The sequence below is a fragment of the Equus caballus genome, chromosome 1 (assembly GCF_041296265.1).
Source record: "Equus caballus isolate H_3958 breed thoroughbred chromosome 1, TB-T2T, whole genome shotgun sequence".
Taxonomy (NCBI): Eukaryota; Metazoa; Chordata; class Mammalia; order Perissodactyla; family Equidae; genus Equus; species Equus caballus.
In genome coordinates, this window is record NC_091684.1 from 198,348,414 (window position 1) to 198,367,443 (window position 19,030).

Here is a 19,030-nt window from a genome sequence, read left to right on the forward strand (position 1 = left end):
CTGGGGCCCACTGAGCTTTCTGACAAACATCAGGCCAAGCATATCCAAGCACATTTCATGGGAAAAAGACAGGAGTAAATCGCAGTGAATCATAAATACATTTGTTTCATCATTGAGAGCCAGATAAGGCAGAGTGTGCTTTTCTCCTACCTAGAGTATATTTCTCTTAAGAATGAAAAAAAAGTATTTTTCACTTTAAGAGAAACCACAGATGTAAAGTCTCTGGTAATTTCTGCCATGGCTACAGTGTTTTGGCATGCAAGCCATCTCTCCCACTGTTTCTTTTGCCTCCCTTTAAACTCCGGGGGAAGGAAAGGACTCACGCTCATTGTTTGTGGGATGCCACGTCCAGAGACTGAACCTGCGGCTCCGAGTCTGAGGAGCGCTACTCTAGACCGTGCGCTCTCACACAGGCACGAATCCAACGGGGTCTCACTGACCGCCTCTCTGCTGTTCTTTCTGAAGGTTGATGCCCCAGTAGGTTTACACTGAAGCCTAAATACTCCACTGGCGTTTCAAAACAGGAGGAATTAAGACCTTATCCTTAATAAAATGTATAATATCCAAATCCCACAATTTTTACGTAAAAGAATATAAGAAGCTGTTTTACAGCCCCATGATTTTGTAAAGAACTCTAAAAGTTCATTGGAAATGACCAGAACATGATTCAAAGCTATTAGCAACGCAGATAAGCATTTAAAAGAAAACCTGAAACTACCATCACTCCTTAAGGTACAGCAACAGAGAGTCTGAAATCAGTTTATTCAGACTTTGGAAACCTACTAAAAGAAGAGAGTAAAAGCTCCCTGTCTTCACTTTCTTTAACTATTTAAAGGATAATGAATACAGTTCCCAGCCACGTGGGATACGTTCTGTAAGCCTGAGAAGACGATGATTGTCGAGCGTAAAAACTGCAGTTTGCACTAATGAACAAGAAAGATCGGACCAAGTGCTGGCCTTCCAGCTGGGCGTCTGGATTTGGGCCATAACGTCACAGGAGCGACCTGTTGTGCAGCCTGACCTTCACATTTGTCCTTGCCCTCGCTCTTATTTTCCTTTCCTGCTCCCTTTTGTTTCTATTCTTTTCCCCCGTAGGCTTTCTTCGGACAAGCATGTGTTGAGATCAGGAGGAAAGAGCTAGAGGGCACCATTTTCTGTCCTGACTCTGAGTTCTTGAGGCCACATGTGGCTGCTCTCTTGTGCTCAGGAAGCAGGCAGGGAGCCACTCAGCTTACCTCTGTGCTGCCCCTCCTTGCTTATGGCCATGAACTTGAACTGACTGGTCTACACACTTCTGGGGACGGGACATGAGTCTACCAGAAGATAAGAGCCGTAAAGCACCACAGGCCTTGAGTGATCCTATTTTAAAAGCCCAATGGGACGTCTGGGATGACTGTAGGAGCCACCTGTCGCCTGCTGTGGGAAAGGAATGGAGAGAAATGGTAGTGAAGCGTGCTCCTGTTGGAAGTAGTGACTGGTGTGCCCAGAGGGCAGGAGGTGGAGATTGTGGGGACCCTGGTGTTCTGCTGTCTAGTGGCTTTCTAGTTGGAAGACAGAAGGGGAGCTGTGCCCAGAGGCTCATAGGCATCGACCGCAAGCACCCCCGTCATGAGTCTTGGCACGAGCCGCCTCCTCCTGCATCTGTTCTTCTGTGCTGCCTGCAGTTACTAAGTCTTTCCTATGAGAGAGGATCAACCTTTCCATATACTCACCAAATGCTCCTGGAGGGCTGGGCTAGTTCATAAAGATGTTGCATGTAAAGGGTTGCTCACACAGCTCTCGCTTTTTTTTAAAGATTGGCCCTGAGCTAACATCTGTTGCCCTTCTTCTTTTTTTTCTTCTTCTTCTTCTTCTCCTCCCCAAAGCACCCCCAGTGCATAGTTGTATATTCTAGTTACAGATCCTTTTGGTTGTGGCATGTGGAATGCCGCCTCAGCATGGCTTAACGAGCTGTGCCATGTCTGCACGCAGGATCCAAACTGGCAAAACCCTGGGCCGCAGAGGTGGAGTGTGCGAACTCAACCACGGGGCAATGGGGCCAGCCCCGCTTTCTTTTTTTTAAATTCAAATACGAAACCTTCCCTCTTTCTGTGCATTCATATTCTATTCATATGGCCCCACCCTATGGGCAACCCAGGAGAGGGACCTGTTTTGCAATGTTCAAAGAACAGGGGTTAGTCCTCATCTCAGTGAACGGAGACTCAGCCTGTGAGCCATCTCAGCAGGCTTTTCAAACACTGATGGGACCCCACCGACTATTGGGTCAGAATCTCTCAGAAGGGGGCTGGCATCATACTTTGAAAAAGCTGCCCTGGGGTTCTGATGCACACTTCTGTTAAAGACCCCGGCACTAACCAGGCTCCTTGAGAGGAGGGGCTGCCGGGGGGCCCCGACTTTGTCCTGCTGGGGTCTTGGTGCCCAGCACAGTGCCTGCCAAGAAGGCCCCAAGCCTCTCTGTGGAATGAATGAGTGGGTGAAATGGTATTTAATTTGGCTTTATACCCTTAGCTTCCAGGACATGCCTGCTACATGGTGGGTACTCAATAAATATTGAATTATTTGAGATCTTTTACTTAGATAGTAAAAAACTTACAAGTGCTACTGAAATGTCAAATCTCAACCTCTGCCTGAACTTGGGAAAAGTCAAATTTTGATCTTAATAACCTAGACAGTTGCCTCACTTGTCTTTTCTGATTTGTTAATGGGGTCCTGTTATACAGATTTAATAAAAAGACACAGAAATTTTAATTAACCATAGTAAACTGTTTCCTTTCTAAGTCTCGGCAGTGCACTCACCATGTACAGCTGGCTGACTTTTTCTTGACACTTGACGTAGGCTTCATAGTCTGCAAAGACTTTAAACCTGTTTTTTTGTGATTGGAAGGAAAAAAGAAGACAACAAAAAGCCTCATTAACAGATGTGTGCTAAGACTCCATTTAAAATCTCTTTTGCTTAATGTCAGGCTAGTTTATGTAATGGCTAGCTTACCAAACTTACATTTCTATTTACAAGAATTTTACCCAGCCCTCAACCTTTCCATGGTTCTTCCCACATGTCAGAATGTCATCCTACGGATGCATCTGAAAGCTGGGCGCACCACGGAAAGAGGAGGAGAATACCAGACTGTGGGTCTTACTCGCAAGCCTTCCTGGCATTACTAGTGGAGAAGGTCTAATTTTTCTTTCCAGGCGTAGGTTAGCTTATCAGAATTACAGATCTATGCTAATCCACGCGGAGGGATTGTAGCTGGTTTAAGATGTTCTCATCCCCTTTTCATGGCCCCAATATCACCGTGTTCTTGCAGGAACTCACCTGTCATGATAAAAGAGCATGTTGATTAAGTCTTTGAAGAGGTCAGGCTGCTTGGGAGAAAAGAAGCCATTGTCAATTTGATCAATGGCCAGCCTCAGCTCCGGAAGTGCCTCGTAATATTCCTTTGCCTGATACCTGGGGGTCGGGTGGAGGTGGGGGTGATAAGAGGATGTTCTGTGAGTGTTGGTGATTAACAACACACCAGACATGACATTAACTGTGGAAAATGCATTCAGAAATACGAACATTTCTAGAAGTCATTATAGAGGTCAACATGGGTATAAATAATATTTGACGAGATCTTGACATTGTTTCCTCCCTAAATTTGTGTATTTCCTTGTGACTAAAGACACAAAGGACAGTAGAGAATAAAAATTCTAGTCACAGAGCAGCAGTGCCATCCGGTAAAATACAGTAAGATGCATTTCAGAGCAGACTTTACAGCTCTCAACAAGCGTTATGTTAAGTGGACCAGTTACTTTTTGGACCCACAGATTCCCAAATTTGTTGCTACTGAGTGGAAATTTATTTCCAAGGGTCAGGAAGTGTATTTGACCCCCTCCCACTTTTGTGATCCCCATAGTTCCTTCGGACAGTGCTCTTTCTCTATTTCCTGTTTGAATCTGGCTTAATAAACCTTTCAAGACATTAAGTGAAACAGCAAACATTGGGTGCTTCTAAACATCCATCCCCATCCTCCACCACATTTCAATCCATCTCCTTTAGATCTTAAAGGAACGCTAGGTGGTTTAAATTACAGGTAAAAACTTCAACTAGAAACTGGTTTATCCTTTGATCAAAGTAAAAATCACAGATGCAGAGGATGGAAGAGCTCACTGAGGCCAGCTCTGCTATGGCTGGTAACAAAGAGCAGCGACCCCCTGCACCTGTGCCTCTTACTGTACCCCCGGGGGGCCTGCCCAACAAGGAGGGGCTGCTCTCTCACCCTTTCTTGTCCAAAGCAGCCACATCAGCTACTCTCATGCCAAAGATGAACAGGTTCTCTTCCCCTGCTTCCTCTGCCATTTCCACGTTGGCCCCATCCATGGTCCCGATGGTCAGGGCCCCATTCAGCATGAACTTCATGTTGCCTGTCCCCGAGGCTTCGGTGCCTGCAGTGGAAATCTGCTGCGACAGATCTGTGGCTGGGATGACTGTAGGCAAGACACGTGAGAATGAGGGACCTGTCTCTCCAGATCTGGCTGTATGTGTCTGAGCACTTAACCAGCTGGCCTGTTCTCGTCGCTCAAGTAGGTAGGTGCACGTCGAGACCAATAGTCAAATGGTGTAGAAGGATGGATCCCACTCTTCCCCTTGATGCGGGCAACTGCTTTCATCCATTTTTGATGGCAGTTATGGCCACGATGCTAAACAACCATAGGCTCATACTACTCTTCCTTGGTCTATAAACTATAAAAGGCATCTAGCAATGCTCTGCTGTGGAAGCCAACACTACACTTCTCCCCTGTCTTCCTTCCAATTTTTGTTAGGGTTTTATTTTTATTTCTTTTACTTTATAAAATACATTGAAATTTCTCCTTCTTGATCGTTAAAATTCGGAGTCTCTCCTGACCCCTCTCTTGCCACTGAGGAACCTGGATTGTCTGCATTCCTTCCACTGCTCACCTCCCCTCTGCCACTCACATTCCCACAGGGAAATAAGCCACGAGACTGAGGTGTGCAGGGCTGGACACCAAGTCTCTGACCTTCCTGCCTGATTGACACACAAATTATTGCTGCCGAAGGGCCCCCCACCTTTGGCTACAAAGGTCAGGTGCAATTCTCTGCTTTACTTTGAGAGCTTATTTGTGAGTTAGATATACCTTCATTTGTATCCATAGGCACCTGGCTCCTTTTTCTTCATGCAGACAGTTCTTAAACTGTAACATCAGAGGACCGAAAAACACCTCGAAAAGAGAAAGGTCCCTTTTCGGTTTGCAAAATGGGTGAGTACACAGTTGCATTTGCATGTGGATGGTGCTCTGTGAGCACGTGATGCAAATAAGCAAAGGTCCCAGCGGCAGAGAGAGGCATGTTGGCTTGTCAGCCTGGCTGTCCCCACCGGGACTCCACGCTTGATCCCAGAGTGCCCATTGGAGGCACATCTCAGCCTCGTGCTTTGGCAGCTTGATGTCTGTCCTCGTTCCCTATTGTCACATGAACAAATGGCAGTCCTTCCTTCCACCAAGTGACGTGAGGAGTCTGTGGGGCTGGGAACTGAAGCCCTGCCCTGCCTTTTGTAGAGCACTGTCTGCGTGTCACCAAAACCTCAGGGCCGCCTCCTCCACCCCCAGCTCTGACCAGCTGGGAGGAAAACGTGCTTGCAAATGTAAGCTGGGATATTGACTCTGGGGACGACAGTCTCACTCAGTTGAGCACCTTAAAGTTCTTGGCTTAGGACCCTATTCTGCCCGGACAGTGACACCTCCTGTCCTAAGTGGCGGGCTCCTGAGGTCAGCCGTACCATGCAGTCTTGCCCTAGGACTTTCCCTGGCCCTGCACGGCTGCGATGAGGGCCTACCTTTTTCAGCAAGAGACACTCTGTAGTTCTCCAAGAAGATGAGTTTCAACTTGCTTCCAACCACTGGGTCATTGTTCACCACATCTGCCACTGAAGTGATCAGCTTTATGATCATCTTGGCCATGTGATATCCTGGGGCAGCCTTGGGGAAGAATGTCAAACACACTGACGGAAGGCATTCGAGATGAAGGGGAGAAATGGCAGGAAATCACAGCCCCCAAGTCCCCCGTGAATAGAATCAACTTACTTTCCCACCAATTATAACCGTTCTGGGCACGAATAACTTCTTAGGGTCTTTCTTAATGCCTGAAAAAGATGGAGAAGTGGATGGAATGGAGGATGGTTGGTGGGGGTGGGGAGGCCTACACGGAGAATGTGCTTCCATCTCTGGGGGCGTGGTGGTGGCTCTGGGCGGACTCACGGTTGTACATGGTGACCACATGCAGGCAATTCAAGAGCTGCCGCTTGTATTCGTGGATCCTCTTCACGTGCACGTCGAACATGGAGGAGGGGTTGATCTTCATTTTGTACTCCTTCTCCAGGAACTGAGAAAACTTCAGCTTGTTCTCCTGTTGAGACAGGGGACGGGGCCAGAGCCGTTCTGACTTAGAAGCACGGGGTGGTCTGTTTTTAGAAACTGGAGCTCAAACCCGCAAAGCAAGTTCCAGGGCAAGACTCCTCCCCAGAAGCCTCACCTGCTTCACGTTGGCGATTTCCCGGAGGAAGACGTCATCACCCAGGAAGCCGTGCAGCCTCGTCAGCTGGCTCAAATCCTTCACGTAGTCTTCTCCAATTTTCTTTCAGTTAAAAGGAGAAGGTGACTTTAATCAGGGAAAGCAATCAAGCCCAAATGAACAGCATCTGTCTGGTGCGACTGCTTGTGCTCACCCACAGCTCCCAGGGAGCTCGCCCACCACACAGCCCACAGGAGAGGCTAGAAATGCTGCGACGGAGGACACTTTGCTGGTGTCCTTGCTAGAACCTCAGTGGTATTAAGTATTAAGCACAGGAAATCCACCTACAAGGGTGACAGAGAACCCAGGTTCCACGAGTTCCTGACATGGTCTTTATTACCCTCGTTGACTACACAGGGCACCACCTTCCGTCTGTGCATCGTAGGGGGACTGTGAGCCAGGACCAGCCACGGAATGTGAGGGGCCCCTGGTTCAAAAATTAAGACTTTCCAGATGGCTGCAGCGGAGAATTGGATCAAGTGCGGAGCCTTGTGGGCCTTCCCAGGCTGCACGCGGTGGACGCTGGCCCTGCGCACGTCCGTCTGCGATTGTACGTGCACTCACGTGCCCCTCGAGTCCCAGCCGGCCGCCCTCCCTGTCCTCCCAGTCACCTCCGCTATTAACTCCGCGAGCCCAGGGTTGCAGAGCAGGAGCCAGCGCCTTGGCGTGATCCCATTGGTTTTATTCTGAAACTTGTCTGGTTCCAGCTCACTGAAGTCCTTGAACCTGGAGGCAGAAGAGACATGTCACTGAACGTGGCTGAAACGGCAGGCTGCTGTGCGCTCAAGTTCAGACTTACATTCAAGGAGCCAAGGGGAGGCTTAGAAACATTGCATAAAGGTAGAGGCACGGCTGACAGCAGCAATGGCTGTCACTCTAGACAGAAGTCCATTTTCAATGCAAACTAATTACAAAAAAACCCCAAATCTAGTCACCTCCATACAATTTCCTGGCACTGACATATGTACCAGACTTTTCAGCAGAATCGGTGTTCTTTTTGGCTCCTAAGTCTAGAATTAGGATGGTTCAGAGAAGAAGTCCTTTTCTTTTCTTTTTTAAGAGAATTGTTTTTTGTATAGAATGACAAATAAAAATGGCAAGCAATAGGATATATTGGAGGATATGAGGAAGCCATTTTGTGTAAACCTAATTGGGCCTGACCTTGTCTTTCCAAAAGGGCCTGACGGTGGCCGTTGAGCATGCATTGCATATCTGCTTTAGAGATTCCCTATGGCAAGAGCAAAGGCCCTTGAGATAAAGGTGCAACTTCTCTTCCCCTCCCAACATTGGCATTTCTTTAAGGGTTAAGCACCTTTCTTTGGGCTAGGAACTGATTGCTTGCAGCGCCCGCCTGTGACGGCCCAGCTCAAGACAATAGACTTGCCTTGTGGTACGCCCACCACCTGTAACCACCCAGCTCAAGACAACAGATTTGCCTCCTGCTACGCCCTCCGAGATAGCAGACCACTACCTGCTGTGTCCATCAAGTGCGGTGCCCACAGGGCAATCTTGTGACTATTGTGGGAGGGACACTTCAATCATAAGTGAAACACCCTCTTTGAGGGTATATAACCACCCTGTGTACCCCCACTTCTTTGGAGTGCTCTGTTCCTTTGTGGAAAGACTCTCCCAGGTTATAATCCTCAGATTTCAGTTCAGAATAAATTCACCCAAATTTTCATTTATAGATTGGTTATGGATTATTTTCATCGACAAGAAAACACTTTTAAGCATTTTGACAGGGCCTTTCCTCATCTCCAGATGCAACCCTGAGTTTACCAGCACCGCCCCACTAACGGAGCAACGTCAGACCCATGCCCACAGGAAGAAAGGCTCACACTTGGGTCTTCACGATGTCTGAGTGGATTTTAGCCACGCCATTCACAGCATGGGAGCCCACGATGCAGAGATGGGCCATGTTGATCCTTTTGCCTCCTTCCTCTTCTATCAGAGACATCCTTCTCAGACGGTCCACATCCTTAGGAAACAAGGCTGCAATCCTCTACCAAAGGAAGACAGAGGCCTTGCGGTCACTCGAGTGTCTGATGGTGTGAATATAAAACTTCCCTCCCACGGCGGGGGGGGGGGGGACTGGGTCACCTCGATGGAGGGGCTGTCACCCCTCCACTTAGTATTTTCGCAAAAATGCTTTAAGAGAGCCCCGCCCGGTCTTGAATACTTGCGATGTGTCAGTAATTGAGAGACGTCTGGCCTCAAGTTTGGTGAGAGGGAACACCCCAGCCACCCTAACAGCTCAAGACCTCCTTCTCAAAAGGGGTACGAATCTCTTAAAATGACTTACATCCAAGTGCTTCTGATTGATCTCATAAATGATCTGCAAATGTCGAGGAAGCAACTTCTCCACCAGCTCCACGGGCCAGCGCTCCAGGGCCTCTGGCAGCACGGTGTGGTTGGTGTACGCAAAGGTCTTCTGGGTGAGCTCCCACGCCTGAGGGAGAGGGGGCCTTAGCCGCTTCCCTCTGCGAGAGAGGCTGCCCCGCAGCGCACCGCCCATTGCTCAGGGCTGACCGTCCCCACAGGACGATGCTGTCTGTGTGTGTACATTAGACACTCTCCATCCCAACAGGTTCCCGGTGGTGTGGAGAAGTGGGAACATGTTTTTTGGGGGAAAAAAAGCAGCTATTTGTAAATTTGTACTATTTGTAAAACATAAAACTTAAGACAGCATGCTGATACATCTTCTCTACTATCCTTTTACTCATTAAATAAAAAACAATTTGAGGAATAAAACTTAAGTAATGTGCAGAGAAGGCACAAGGTGTGTTTGAAATACCGACTTGCAAAGCAATGGGGATCTGCTCAATTAGCTGTGTTCCGAGGTTAGAGGGTTTAGTTAAGAATCCTTTAGACACAAAAATGGTAAACACAGCACAGGGCTTATGCAGCTACAGAGCTGCATCCCATTAGGAACGTGTTTATTTATTTCTTGGCGTTAGTCCCTATAAAGGAGTAAGGACAGAGAAAGGTCAGCACTGGGGCAAAATTTACCTTCCCCTGTTGGAACTTAGCAACAGTAACTTGTCTTGAAAAACTATAGAAGGAGCTTTTGGCAAAATCTGTTAGCCACAGATATTCTGATTAATTGAAGGAAAAAGAAGCTAAACTATACAGACCTTGGACCAGGGCAATTTTTCAATATCCACAAAAATCCTCATCAGCTCAGGGATGGCGAGTGCGGGGTGAGTGTCATTCAGCTGGATGGCAACCTGTGTGGGGAAAAGACATCAGCATGCAAGTGGCAGATGGCCCGGGTCTGGCTTCCTCGTCCTCACGCACGCCGGGCAAAGCATCAAGCTAAACGTCCGCCTTCTAGGAAAGGCTTTAGCATGCTACACCCACACGCCTTTTTCAGCGCTGGGAGAGAGGAATAGATCTGGCAGGCAGTCCTGACCCCCTCAGGTGCCCCCACCTGCGTTCACACACTGACTACTTGCCTGATCTGGAAAGGCATCAAATGTAGTCTTGACTTTCTCGGAGGACCCAAACTTGCAGGCTTTGAAACGTCGGATGATATCTTGCAAGGTAGCAGCCACCACAAAATACTCCTGCTTCAATCTCAGCTCCTTGCCTTCAAAAAACTTCAAGCCAGAGAGATGGAGTGAGGGTGGCTCGCACGTTAGGCGTGGCCAACCGTGACTGGTGCCGCCTCCCAGAGAACGTTAAGTCTGAAGCCCACTGGACTTCCATCTGGGGCAAGACGGCAGGTTGAACACCAAGCATTAGCCTTACTCTCTCCTGAAATGCCGTTCAGTGACAGTAAAGGGATTGTGGAGATAAAGGATGAAGGGAACCGGAGAGAAGACAACACCAACAGCTTTTTAGAAGCTGGAAACAGATGGAGAAGTGGTAACGGAGCCAGAAGACCCAGGAAAGCTGACTCCTGCCCTGGTAGTGGAGAAGCGCCCACAAGCAACTCCACTTACACATCAAAGACCCCAGAGGCTCAGGAAGTGGCAGCACCGGGTGCGTGCGGACAGCACCATCACCAACAAATAATTTAAACGCTGATTAAGGAGCCAATGAAAATGATGACGTGATGACGTTGAGAGAACAGGGGAGGGGAAATGCGTGTTTGTGTGGTGGGGGTGGGAGGACATGGGAGGAAGGGAGCTCTATTCCCACCTTTAAGAGTGGGGAGTCAACAAACGACCATAAAAACAGGAAAATCAAGGAGTAGCAACAATAGTATGTTATTAGGTACATGGAGGTAAGTGTCCAGAAAATCGAATAGAGCGAGGGGACCCAGTCGCTTCTGGGAAGTGGGAAGCAGGGACTGCTTTCATGTGAGCCTCTTAGAACTGTTTTTCTGTTTAAACTACGTGCATATATAACTTTGACAAAAATTTAAAAACCAAATTAAAAATTAAAAGTAATTAATAGGAAACTTTCTGGATTGATACCACCAATGGGGATTTACAGGCAGAATTTGGAACTTTTTTTTACTTTCTTCTTGGTACTGTTTTATTTTGCTTACTTTTTTTTTTTCTAATGGCATGTATCATGGTAAAAATTATAATGAAATCATTATTCTAAAAAAAAAAGGCACTATGAATCCATCCAAAATGAATTTAAACATTTACTCAGTTAGGGAATTTTAATGTCCTAGAAACAAAATGAGTAGTTAAACGTAATCACTGACTGCAAAAAGTTCAAACTAGTGGGAAGAGAGAGATGTGTAAACAAGGCTTTAAAGACAAGGTGACGATTTTTTAAAAAACGTATGTTCTATTTAAGTATATACATCGTCCTTGGGGAAGTAATTCTTTACCTGAGCCCTGAAAGATGAGTAGGATTTGTCAGACGGGCACAGAGTGTGCCTGCAGACAGAGGGAGCCTGGGCCGGCATGAGGGGACAGAACAGGGCAACGGTCACACACTGCTGGGACCTGGTGGCCGAGGCGAGATGGCCGCGGATGCAGCAGAGAACTCACGACCGGGTCGATGAGGAACACAGGGAGCGCGGCTAAGATTCTGTACTTCCCTTAGAGGTGATCAGAAGCCTTTAAAGAGCTTTAAGCAAGGAAAAAATACCTACCTAGTGCAGATGGAGGACAGACTCTTAGACTAACGTCTAGATTAGAGCCGCATTGGGGAGACGGAATGGATCTGTTCTTGTAATTACAGTACAAAAATGATTCATCAGCTCGTACTTAGCAACAAGCGTGTCCCTGAGGGCTACCGCTTACCCAGCAATTCAGTCACCTTGGCCCCTGTGCCAACCCAGGACACGCTGTCAACTGCTGCAGATGGTTATTTCCAAGTAAAGTTAGGTTTGGTCCTTACTGAAGATAGAGGAGGAATTTCCAGCCCCTTCCAGTTAAATAATCCTGCAGGCTGGGCCAGGCGAGGCAGTATGGCCCCGGACTGGGAAGCCAGGAAATAGAACCACCTTTTGCTTTTGGGTTAGAGATTTCTCTGAAATGTACTGAAGTCACAACATTTCTCCCAAAGGAAAAATAATAAAAACCATTAACTTCCTGAAAATGCTGTGACAAACTTCATCCTCCTTCGAGACTGGGGTTTAAAACCAAGTGGACATCTGGCCTTAAGGACCATTTATGTCCTGGTCCCGAAATCCGTGTTTTATGCCATCTTTGTAGCACGGAGTACTAATGTGGTTGCTTCTGAGATTATTATTGTTTAAAACATCACTTTTGCTTCAAGAAAATGATTTCACCCATATAGAAGTGAGAACCAAGGACATTTAAACCAACTAAGCATCCTTAGTGGCCATCTGGGATCCAGTTCCAAATGTTTGTTTTTAGCTAAGCTATTTTTAATGTAAAATTAGGAATAATCACCTATAAGAAGAAACATAAAGAAATGAATAAGTGGCACAAGAAACAAGTATTTGCTACTGGGTCTCCTCTGAGGTCCATGACTCCACCTAGCCTGGGGGAAAAGGGCCGGGGAGAGCCTGTCCACAAGGGGAAGAGGCCAGCCAGGAAAGCTCCAAGGGCTTCTGACGCTGGATGAAATTTCTGTTTGGAAAGAACGTGGGGCTTCCCCCCATCTTCTATATCCAGATTTCACGTTGAAATGCACGTACGGGACCTCCCGGATAGTCACAGGGTTGCTTATCAAGGGGAAAATACCCATTGTGATTTCATGAATTGTACAAATGTTTTCCTTACTTGCATGGGAGAAGTCTAGAAAATTCAGGAAGAGATATGGAGATTCCACATTGAAGGAAAAAAAATCAGCATTAAAGATGCGCTTTATAGGACTATTACATAGGTGCTTCTGAGATAAGCAGCTGTGTTCCCACTGAGAGGGCAGGCTCGGTCACTCACGTTATCGTTGGGGTAGAGGACCCGGGAGATGTTCTCGGCCAGATTTCGGTCCAGCACAGCCTGGATGTAGTCTCCAACGTTAACTGAGGGGAGGGTTAGAGGAAAGAATTAACAGACGAGCCAGCCACCGTTCTCGAAGCCCCTGATCTCACCTGATGCTGCTGCGTGCCTTGTGGGATTCCTAAAATTCCTAAACACCCAGAAGTATTTCAATAGACCTTCATGCTGTGATTCACACGAGAGCCTAGGAGGCCAGACTGGAGGACTGCCTGAAAAACGTCCTCCATACTCGCTCCATAAAATGGCTGCTTAGTCACCGAAGAGTTCAGATCAGAAACTCCAGGCTTTTTTCTCAAGCTCAATTTGGCTCTAACTAGCGATGACGAAGATTAAACACACGAAGAAAGTAGAGCCCAGGCTGTACTCACAGTCTCTGAGGTTGAAGTCATTCGGCGCCCGAGCGGACCAGAGGCGCATGGTGTTGACCGTGTTATTCATGTACCCAGGCACCGGGGTGTCATACGGCAGGGCCAGAACCACCTGTAGGATGAAACCAAAGCAGCTGCCCAAGGCTTGCCACGTGTGATGACGTAGGTTGAACAGGTGGCTGGGAGACAGCACCTGGAATTTTGTTCCTGGCTCCATCACCAACTCAGACTGTGTGAGGCCTTAACAAGATCAAGGTCCTAGGGCTGGAGTGGCGGTTGGAGGCCATGTGGCTCCTCCTACCACTGGAATAATCTGGAAGGCTGGAACCATCCAGAATGATGGATGCAATGAATAAGAACTTTGTTAATCCTTTGAATAAACACTTCAGTTCTAAAATATTTACCCCTGAGAAGTTACAAGTAAATGTACCTATGGCGGTGGGGTGAGGAATGACATTTAAATTTATTCAATCTTGGTACCAACAACTTTATATAAAACTGGCAAGCTAAGCATGCCGGGATTATAGAATTGATTAATCTCTGATAAAGCTGATTACAAAATGACCCTGGTAAGTCACTTGACCGTGGGGAGGGGGGAGTCACTTCTCTCTTGGCCTCAGCTCCTTTGTCTCCAAAATGAGTGGGTTGCACTAAGAGAAATAACAGATTTATTTATAAAAATATGCCATCTTATTCAATACACAACACACTACACTTGATATCATACTCTCTGCTACCTAGTCACTGTCTGTACTACACAAAATGCTCAGCGCGGGGACACTCTGAGTACCTGTGTGTCGATCCACTTAGTCCCGGCCTCAGTGTGGTCCACTTTTCCATAGAAGTGCACGGGCAGCATGAACTCAGGGCGAGCCTTCTCCCAGGGGTTCCCATGCCTGAGCCAATCGTCTGCCTCTTCTACCTGCAAAAAGGACGTGGCTCGGAATTTACTTTTCAGGAGAGGTGGATTTAGACCGTCAATTAGATCAAATTAAAATTATTTTTAACTGAATCAATTCAAGACTGTTTTGGCAAGAAAGAGCATTGGTTCTGTCAACCTCAATTCATCTTTGTTGTTGTCTTACAGCCTCAATCGACAAGAATACTTGATAACATTGCTCTAAGTGTTTTATTTGTATCATTGCACTGACTCCTCTCAGCAACCCTACAGGAGGGAACTATGAGTTTTCCCTTCTTAAAGATGAGGCAATTGTCACTTGCTCGAAGTTGCACAGATGGTAAATGGTATAGCCAGGACTTGACATGGGCCTGTGTGTTCTAGAGCCTGGGTCTTCACTCTGTGAAGCCAACTGTCCAGCCTGAGGGAGAGACAGAGGCCCCCAGGGATGTTTACAGTTGGATACCCAGACCTGACAGGTCCTACATGATGGTTTCAATCAAGATTCTTGTGCCTAGAATGCAGAGTCAGTTAAGAAATGCTACTCAGAGAAAGCTCCCTTAAGAAAGCTTATTTCAGTACAGGTAGAGAACACTATTACACTCTGTTGTCTTTGTTTAATTTAATCCTTATGTAATTTTGATCTGATAATGAACTATGAATTACGGCTTATTTTGAAAATAACATCTACTAAAAGGCAAGGAATTTATTTTATTGACAATGTCAACATTTTCCCATGTATTTATGTTAATTTATGACAAAATATTTCTTTAAAAATCTTAAAATCATAAGTTGTACCTAGGGTATCCTGGATATCAAGTGAATTTTGTTTTGCAAACAAAGAAAAACGCCAAAATAAGAATAATAAAAAACACATTTGGGGGGGATGTATTTTTAGAGTAGATACTTTAAAATAGTACATATACTACATATAAAATAATACATAAAAAAGCAATTGTGTTCTGACAAGAAGGGAGGGGTAATTTTTTTACTACAAACTACCCTCGTCAATGACATTACCCTAAATCCAGTTATTTTTCCCATTTGATTCCTCACTCTCTCCTCCTAGAAAACTCAGCATTAGTTTAAGAAGATACTGCTCACGAATTGTGACACATTGATGCTAGATGCTCACAAACACCTAAATACGAGTTCAACGTCTGCCCCAGGCACGGTGTGGAGAGAAACAAACACAGCTACTGTTTTTGAGGTATTAGACAAAACATTAATGTCAACAGCCCAGACCAGCAAATACACTTTCATCTGTTGAAACACTGATCGCGACTTCACATCAAGAAAGCCAGTAAGCCGCTCACTAATACGAACCACGTGCACAACGATGACGGAAAAGAGGGTCATGGGAGCGACATGTTTAGGCAGAAGCTCTGGGAAGCAGGAGGACGCGTCAGGTGCAGGACGACGCCTGGGGGAGGCTGCAGCTGGATCTGAGCTGACCAGCAAATCGCATCTTGCGAAAATGCAGATTCTCAGTCCGTCTGGGGAAGGGTCTGAAATTCTGCATTTTTAACAAGCCCCCAGGGGTTACACGGTGCCACCAGGAGCTACATGGTGATACAAAGTCAGCAACCACAACTTCGAATTTAGACTTCCGCAATCAGTCATAAAGAGAACCAAAAACAAAACTTCAATGATAAAATGGTCGAATTTTATTGGTTGATAAGAAGCTAGTTAAGTTAGAGTCCACTGGCTTGTGTCAATGACTAGAGACTCTACGGCAAATAAATGAGGATATCCACAAAGGATCAAAGCACCCTGACTTACAAAACACTTTCCGCTCTCTTAGGCAAGAGCCGGTTTGGGGTTTTAAAATGCTATGGATGTGAAACCGCTTCCTGAGCCAGGAAAGAGCCGGAAGGCTCGTTTGCCTCATGTCAGTGCTCAGGGCCGTTGTAAAGCACATCTGAAGGTGTTGCATGACACAGAAGGACGGCGAGGCAGAAACAGGTTTCCTCTCAAAAACCACGTGCATGGCAGGGCTGACAACATATTTTCCACAGAGATGTGCGGCAGGGTCTGACTCTTCTGCCCTCGCGCAGCTTGAGATACTCACGGAAGAGATGATGGACTCCGGGCTTCCCCGCCTCCCGAGTGGTCAGAGGCTACATCCGCTCGTTTGAGGGTACATTAAGTGACAAGGGACCAGCAAGCTGATTATTCTTAAGGCCATCAAATGCTGGTCTAATTTCTTCCTGCCAAATAACGGCAGCTTTCACTTCACTGGGTCCACAAGTTCTGTAGGAAAACAGAACTCATAGCTTGCTGTTCTTTATTTTGAGTCTGTTTCTGATTTAGCAAGGAATCAGTTAATCATTCCCTCAATTTCACAAAGCTTGTTTTCAAGGTAAATTGAAAAACAGATATTTCATAACCACAAGCTGGTGTGAGCAGATAGAAGAGATCTCTAGAACTGCTCCCACTAAACCCTCAGAAGCCACGCGAGGGTGTAAACTCCTCTCTCCTTGCTTTCTCCCGGTCAATCCACAAACCGGTCTGTAAATTTAGATTCCCTGTGGCCAGTGGTCCCTGAATGCACAACACGCCAAGCCATGTGAAGGGCGGTCAAGATGGGAGAGGAGCAGCATCGAGACCCAGCAGGCTGTTGGCTCTGAGCTCACCCGAGAGAGGCTGAGACAAAGCGAGCGAGGAACGGGCGCCTGTTCGGGTGGGCGGCAGCCTGGCAGCCCCTTCTGGGAGGAACGACTCGCTGGAATCTGTACTCCAGCCAGCCTGGAAGCAGGGGTCAGCTCAGGCGCTGTGTGAGGGACTACAGTCTAAGAAACGTGCTTACCTGGACTGTGGGATACACAGCACACCTGCAGAGAACCAGTGAGCAAATGCAGGAGCAGTCAACAAACCCTGCTTTCTGATGGTACTAACAATTGACGAATGTTTCTGGGGACACCGAGAATTCAACAATGGTAACCAGAAACTTGCTGGGTAACGAGAAGTGTGCATGACTAGTTAGAGCAGGCTTGGCCTGGGTTCCAAGAGGTAGAGGGTTCCGGCGGATACTGGAAGTCCAAGACACTGAGGGCCCTCCTCCTCAGATTTTGGGGTGAGACAGCGGAAAGTGTTTTGTAAGTCAGGGTGCTTGGCTCCTTTGTGGATATCCTCATTTATTTGCCGTAGAGTCTCTAGTCATTGACACAAGCCAGTGGACTCTAACTTAACTAGCTTCTATCAACCAATAAAATTCGACCATTTTATTGTTGAAGTTTTATTTTTTGGTTCTCTTTATGACTGATTGCGGAAGTCTAAATTCGAAGTTGTGGTTGCTGACTTTGTATCACCATGTAGCTCCTGGTGGCACCGTGTAACCCCTGGGGGCTTGTTAAAAATGCAGAATTTCAGACCCTTCCCCAGACGGACTGAGAATCTGCATTTTCGCAAGATGCGATTTGCTGGTCAGCTCAGATCCAGCTGCAGCCTCCCCCAGGCGTCGTCCTGCACCTGCCCCATAATTACATATATTAAATACGTGCCAGATTTATTTGATATAATAGTTAACAAGATTGCTTACTTTCATCTTTTAAAAAAATCAGAACACTGAGTTTATGTATCTTGAACAACAGGCATGATAAGGAGGGCAAGACTCTGAGCATAGAAGAGAATCCTGACGAGGCCCTGGAAATCTGGGATACAGAACCGTCCTTGCCGGCAGTGTGATCTGAGGGAACTCCTCCTCTTAAGAGCTCAGCTTTCTCACTGACAAAATGGCGACATGCTTCCTACCTCCCAGGGGCGCTGGCTACCACCATGAATTGAAACGTGCTCCTCCCTTCTGGACGCTGCAGAGAACGGACGGCGCGCACTGCAGTGGTCCCCATTCAGGCAGTCATGACCCATTTTCAGAGCACCGTGAGGCACGCACTGCACAGGACGCCACGGCTCTGGTGGTGAATGACACCGGCAGGCTCTCTGCTTTTAGGGAGCTTACACCCCAAAGTGGGAAGACCGACTATGCACCGATGTCAACCAAATGCCAGAGAAATTAGTAAAGCTCTATGTTAAATGTCCACAGATTATAAGTCACCCAGAACACCACGCAGGTGAAGTGCTTTAATACAAAATTTAAAAACATGGCTCACATACCTGCCACCCGTCTCGGATCTTCTGATTGAAGATGCCATATTCGTACCGGATGCCGTATCCATAGGCTGCCAGCCCCAGGGTCGCCATGGAATCCAAGAAGCAGGCTAAATTAAGCACAGGCAGAGGCAGGGTCATCAGGCCAGTCAAAATTTCAAGCCTTTCTCTAAAAACATGGCAGCCACAGAACATTTTTCTAGGAGAAACCACATTTGTATTTTAAAGCACAGAGGCTGCTGCCCAGTGGGTATTACATTTTTTAATAACACTTTTTTCTAATTATAAAATGAATACTACAGAAAAGTTACAAAATATGAAAACGTGTAAAGAAGAAAACAAACATCCTTTATTACCTCACCGTCTCGCTACGACCACTGTGTACCTGCTGGCATTTCATTTGAGAACAGGTGAGGAAGCTGGCCTGCGTTAGATGTGTCCATCACTGTGTCTGCCACTCACACTGCCCTTTCTAAGGAAGCTGTCTCGGTGGCCCCCTGCTTGAAATGGTCTGTATGATTCACCTGTGACCACCTGACTGACCAGCTGGACATCTGTGGGAGGAGAAGACTCTCTTTCTGGCAGTGGAACTCCAGTGTTGTCCAGATAACAGGTGGCCACATGCTTCAGGGAGGCTGGACCAGGAGGTGCACCCCGCTTGACTGCTTAAAGCCAGTCACAGCCATCAACCTACTTCCTAACCAGGGATCCGTCC

General features: G+C 46.9%; 1 protein-coding gene across 2 annotated transcripts in view; it reads right to left on the reverse strand.

Moving 5' to 3' along the window:
• The window catches only part of PYGL (glycogen phosphorylase L), a 29,062-nt gene that overhangs the window by 377 nt on the left and 9,655 nt on the right, over positions 1-19,030 (reverse strand). For both annotated transcript variants that reach the window (NM_001145889.1, XM_070272216.1), the window contains 16 exon segments: positions 2,797-2,863; positions 3,314-3,448; positions 4,260-4,467; positions 5,835-5,976; positions 6,082-6,140; positions 6,256-6,403; positions 6,530-6,631; positions 7,180-7,294; positions 8,407-8,570; positions 8,871-9,017; positions 9,703-9,795; positions 10,024-10,167; positions 12,883-12,965; positions 13,311-13,422; positions 14,101-14,232; positions 18,322-18,425. In NM_001145889.1, the coding sequence (NP_001139361.1) occupies positions 2,797-2,863; positions 3,314-3,448; positions 4,260-4,467; positions 5,835-5,976; positions 6,082-6,140; positions 6,256-6,403; positions 6,530-6,631; positions 7,180-7,294; positions 8,407-8,570; positions 8,871-9,017; positions 9,703-9,795; positions 10,024-10,167; positions 12,883-12,965; positions 13,311-13,422; positions 14,101-14,232; positions 18,322-18,425 (1,955 nt within the window).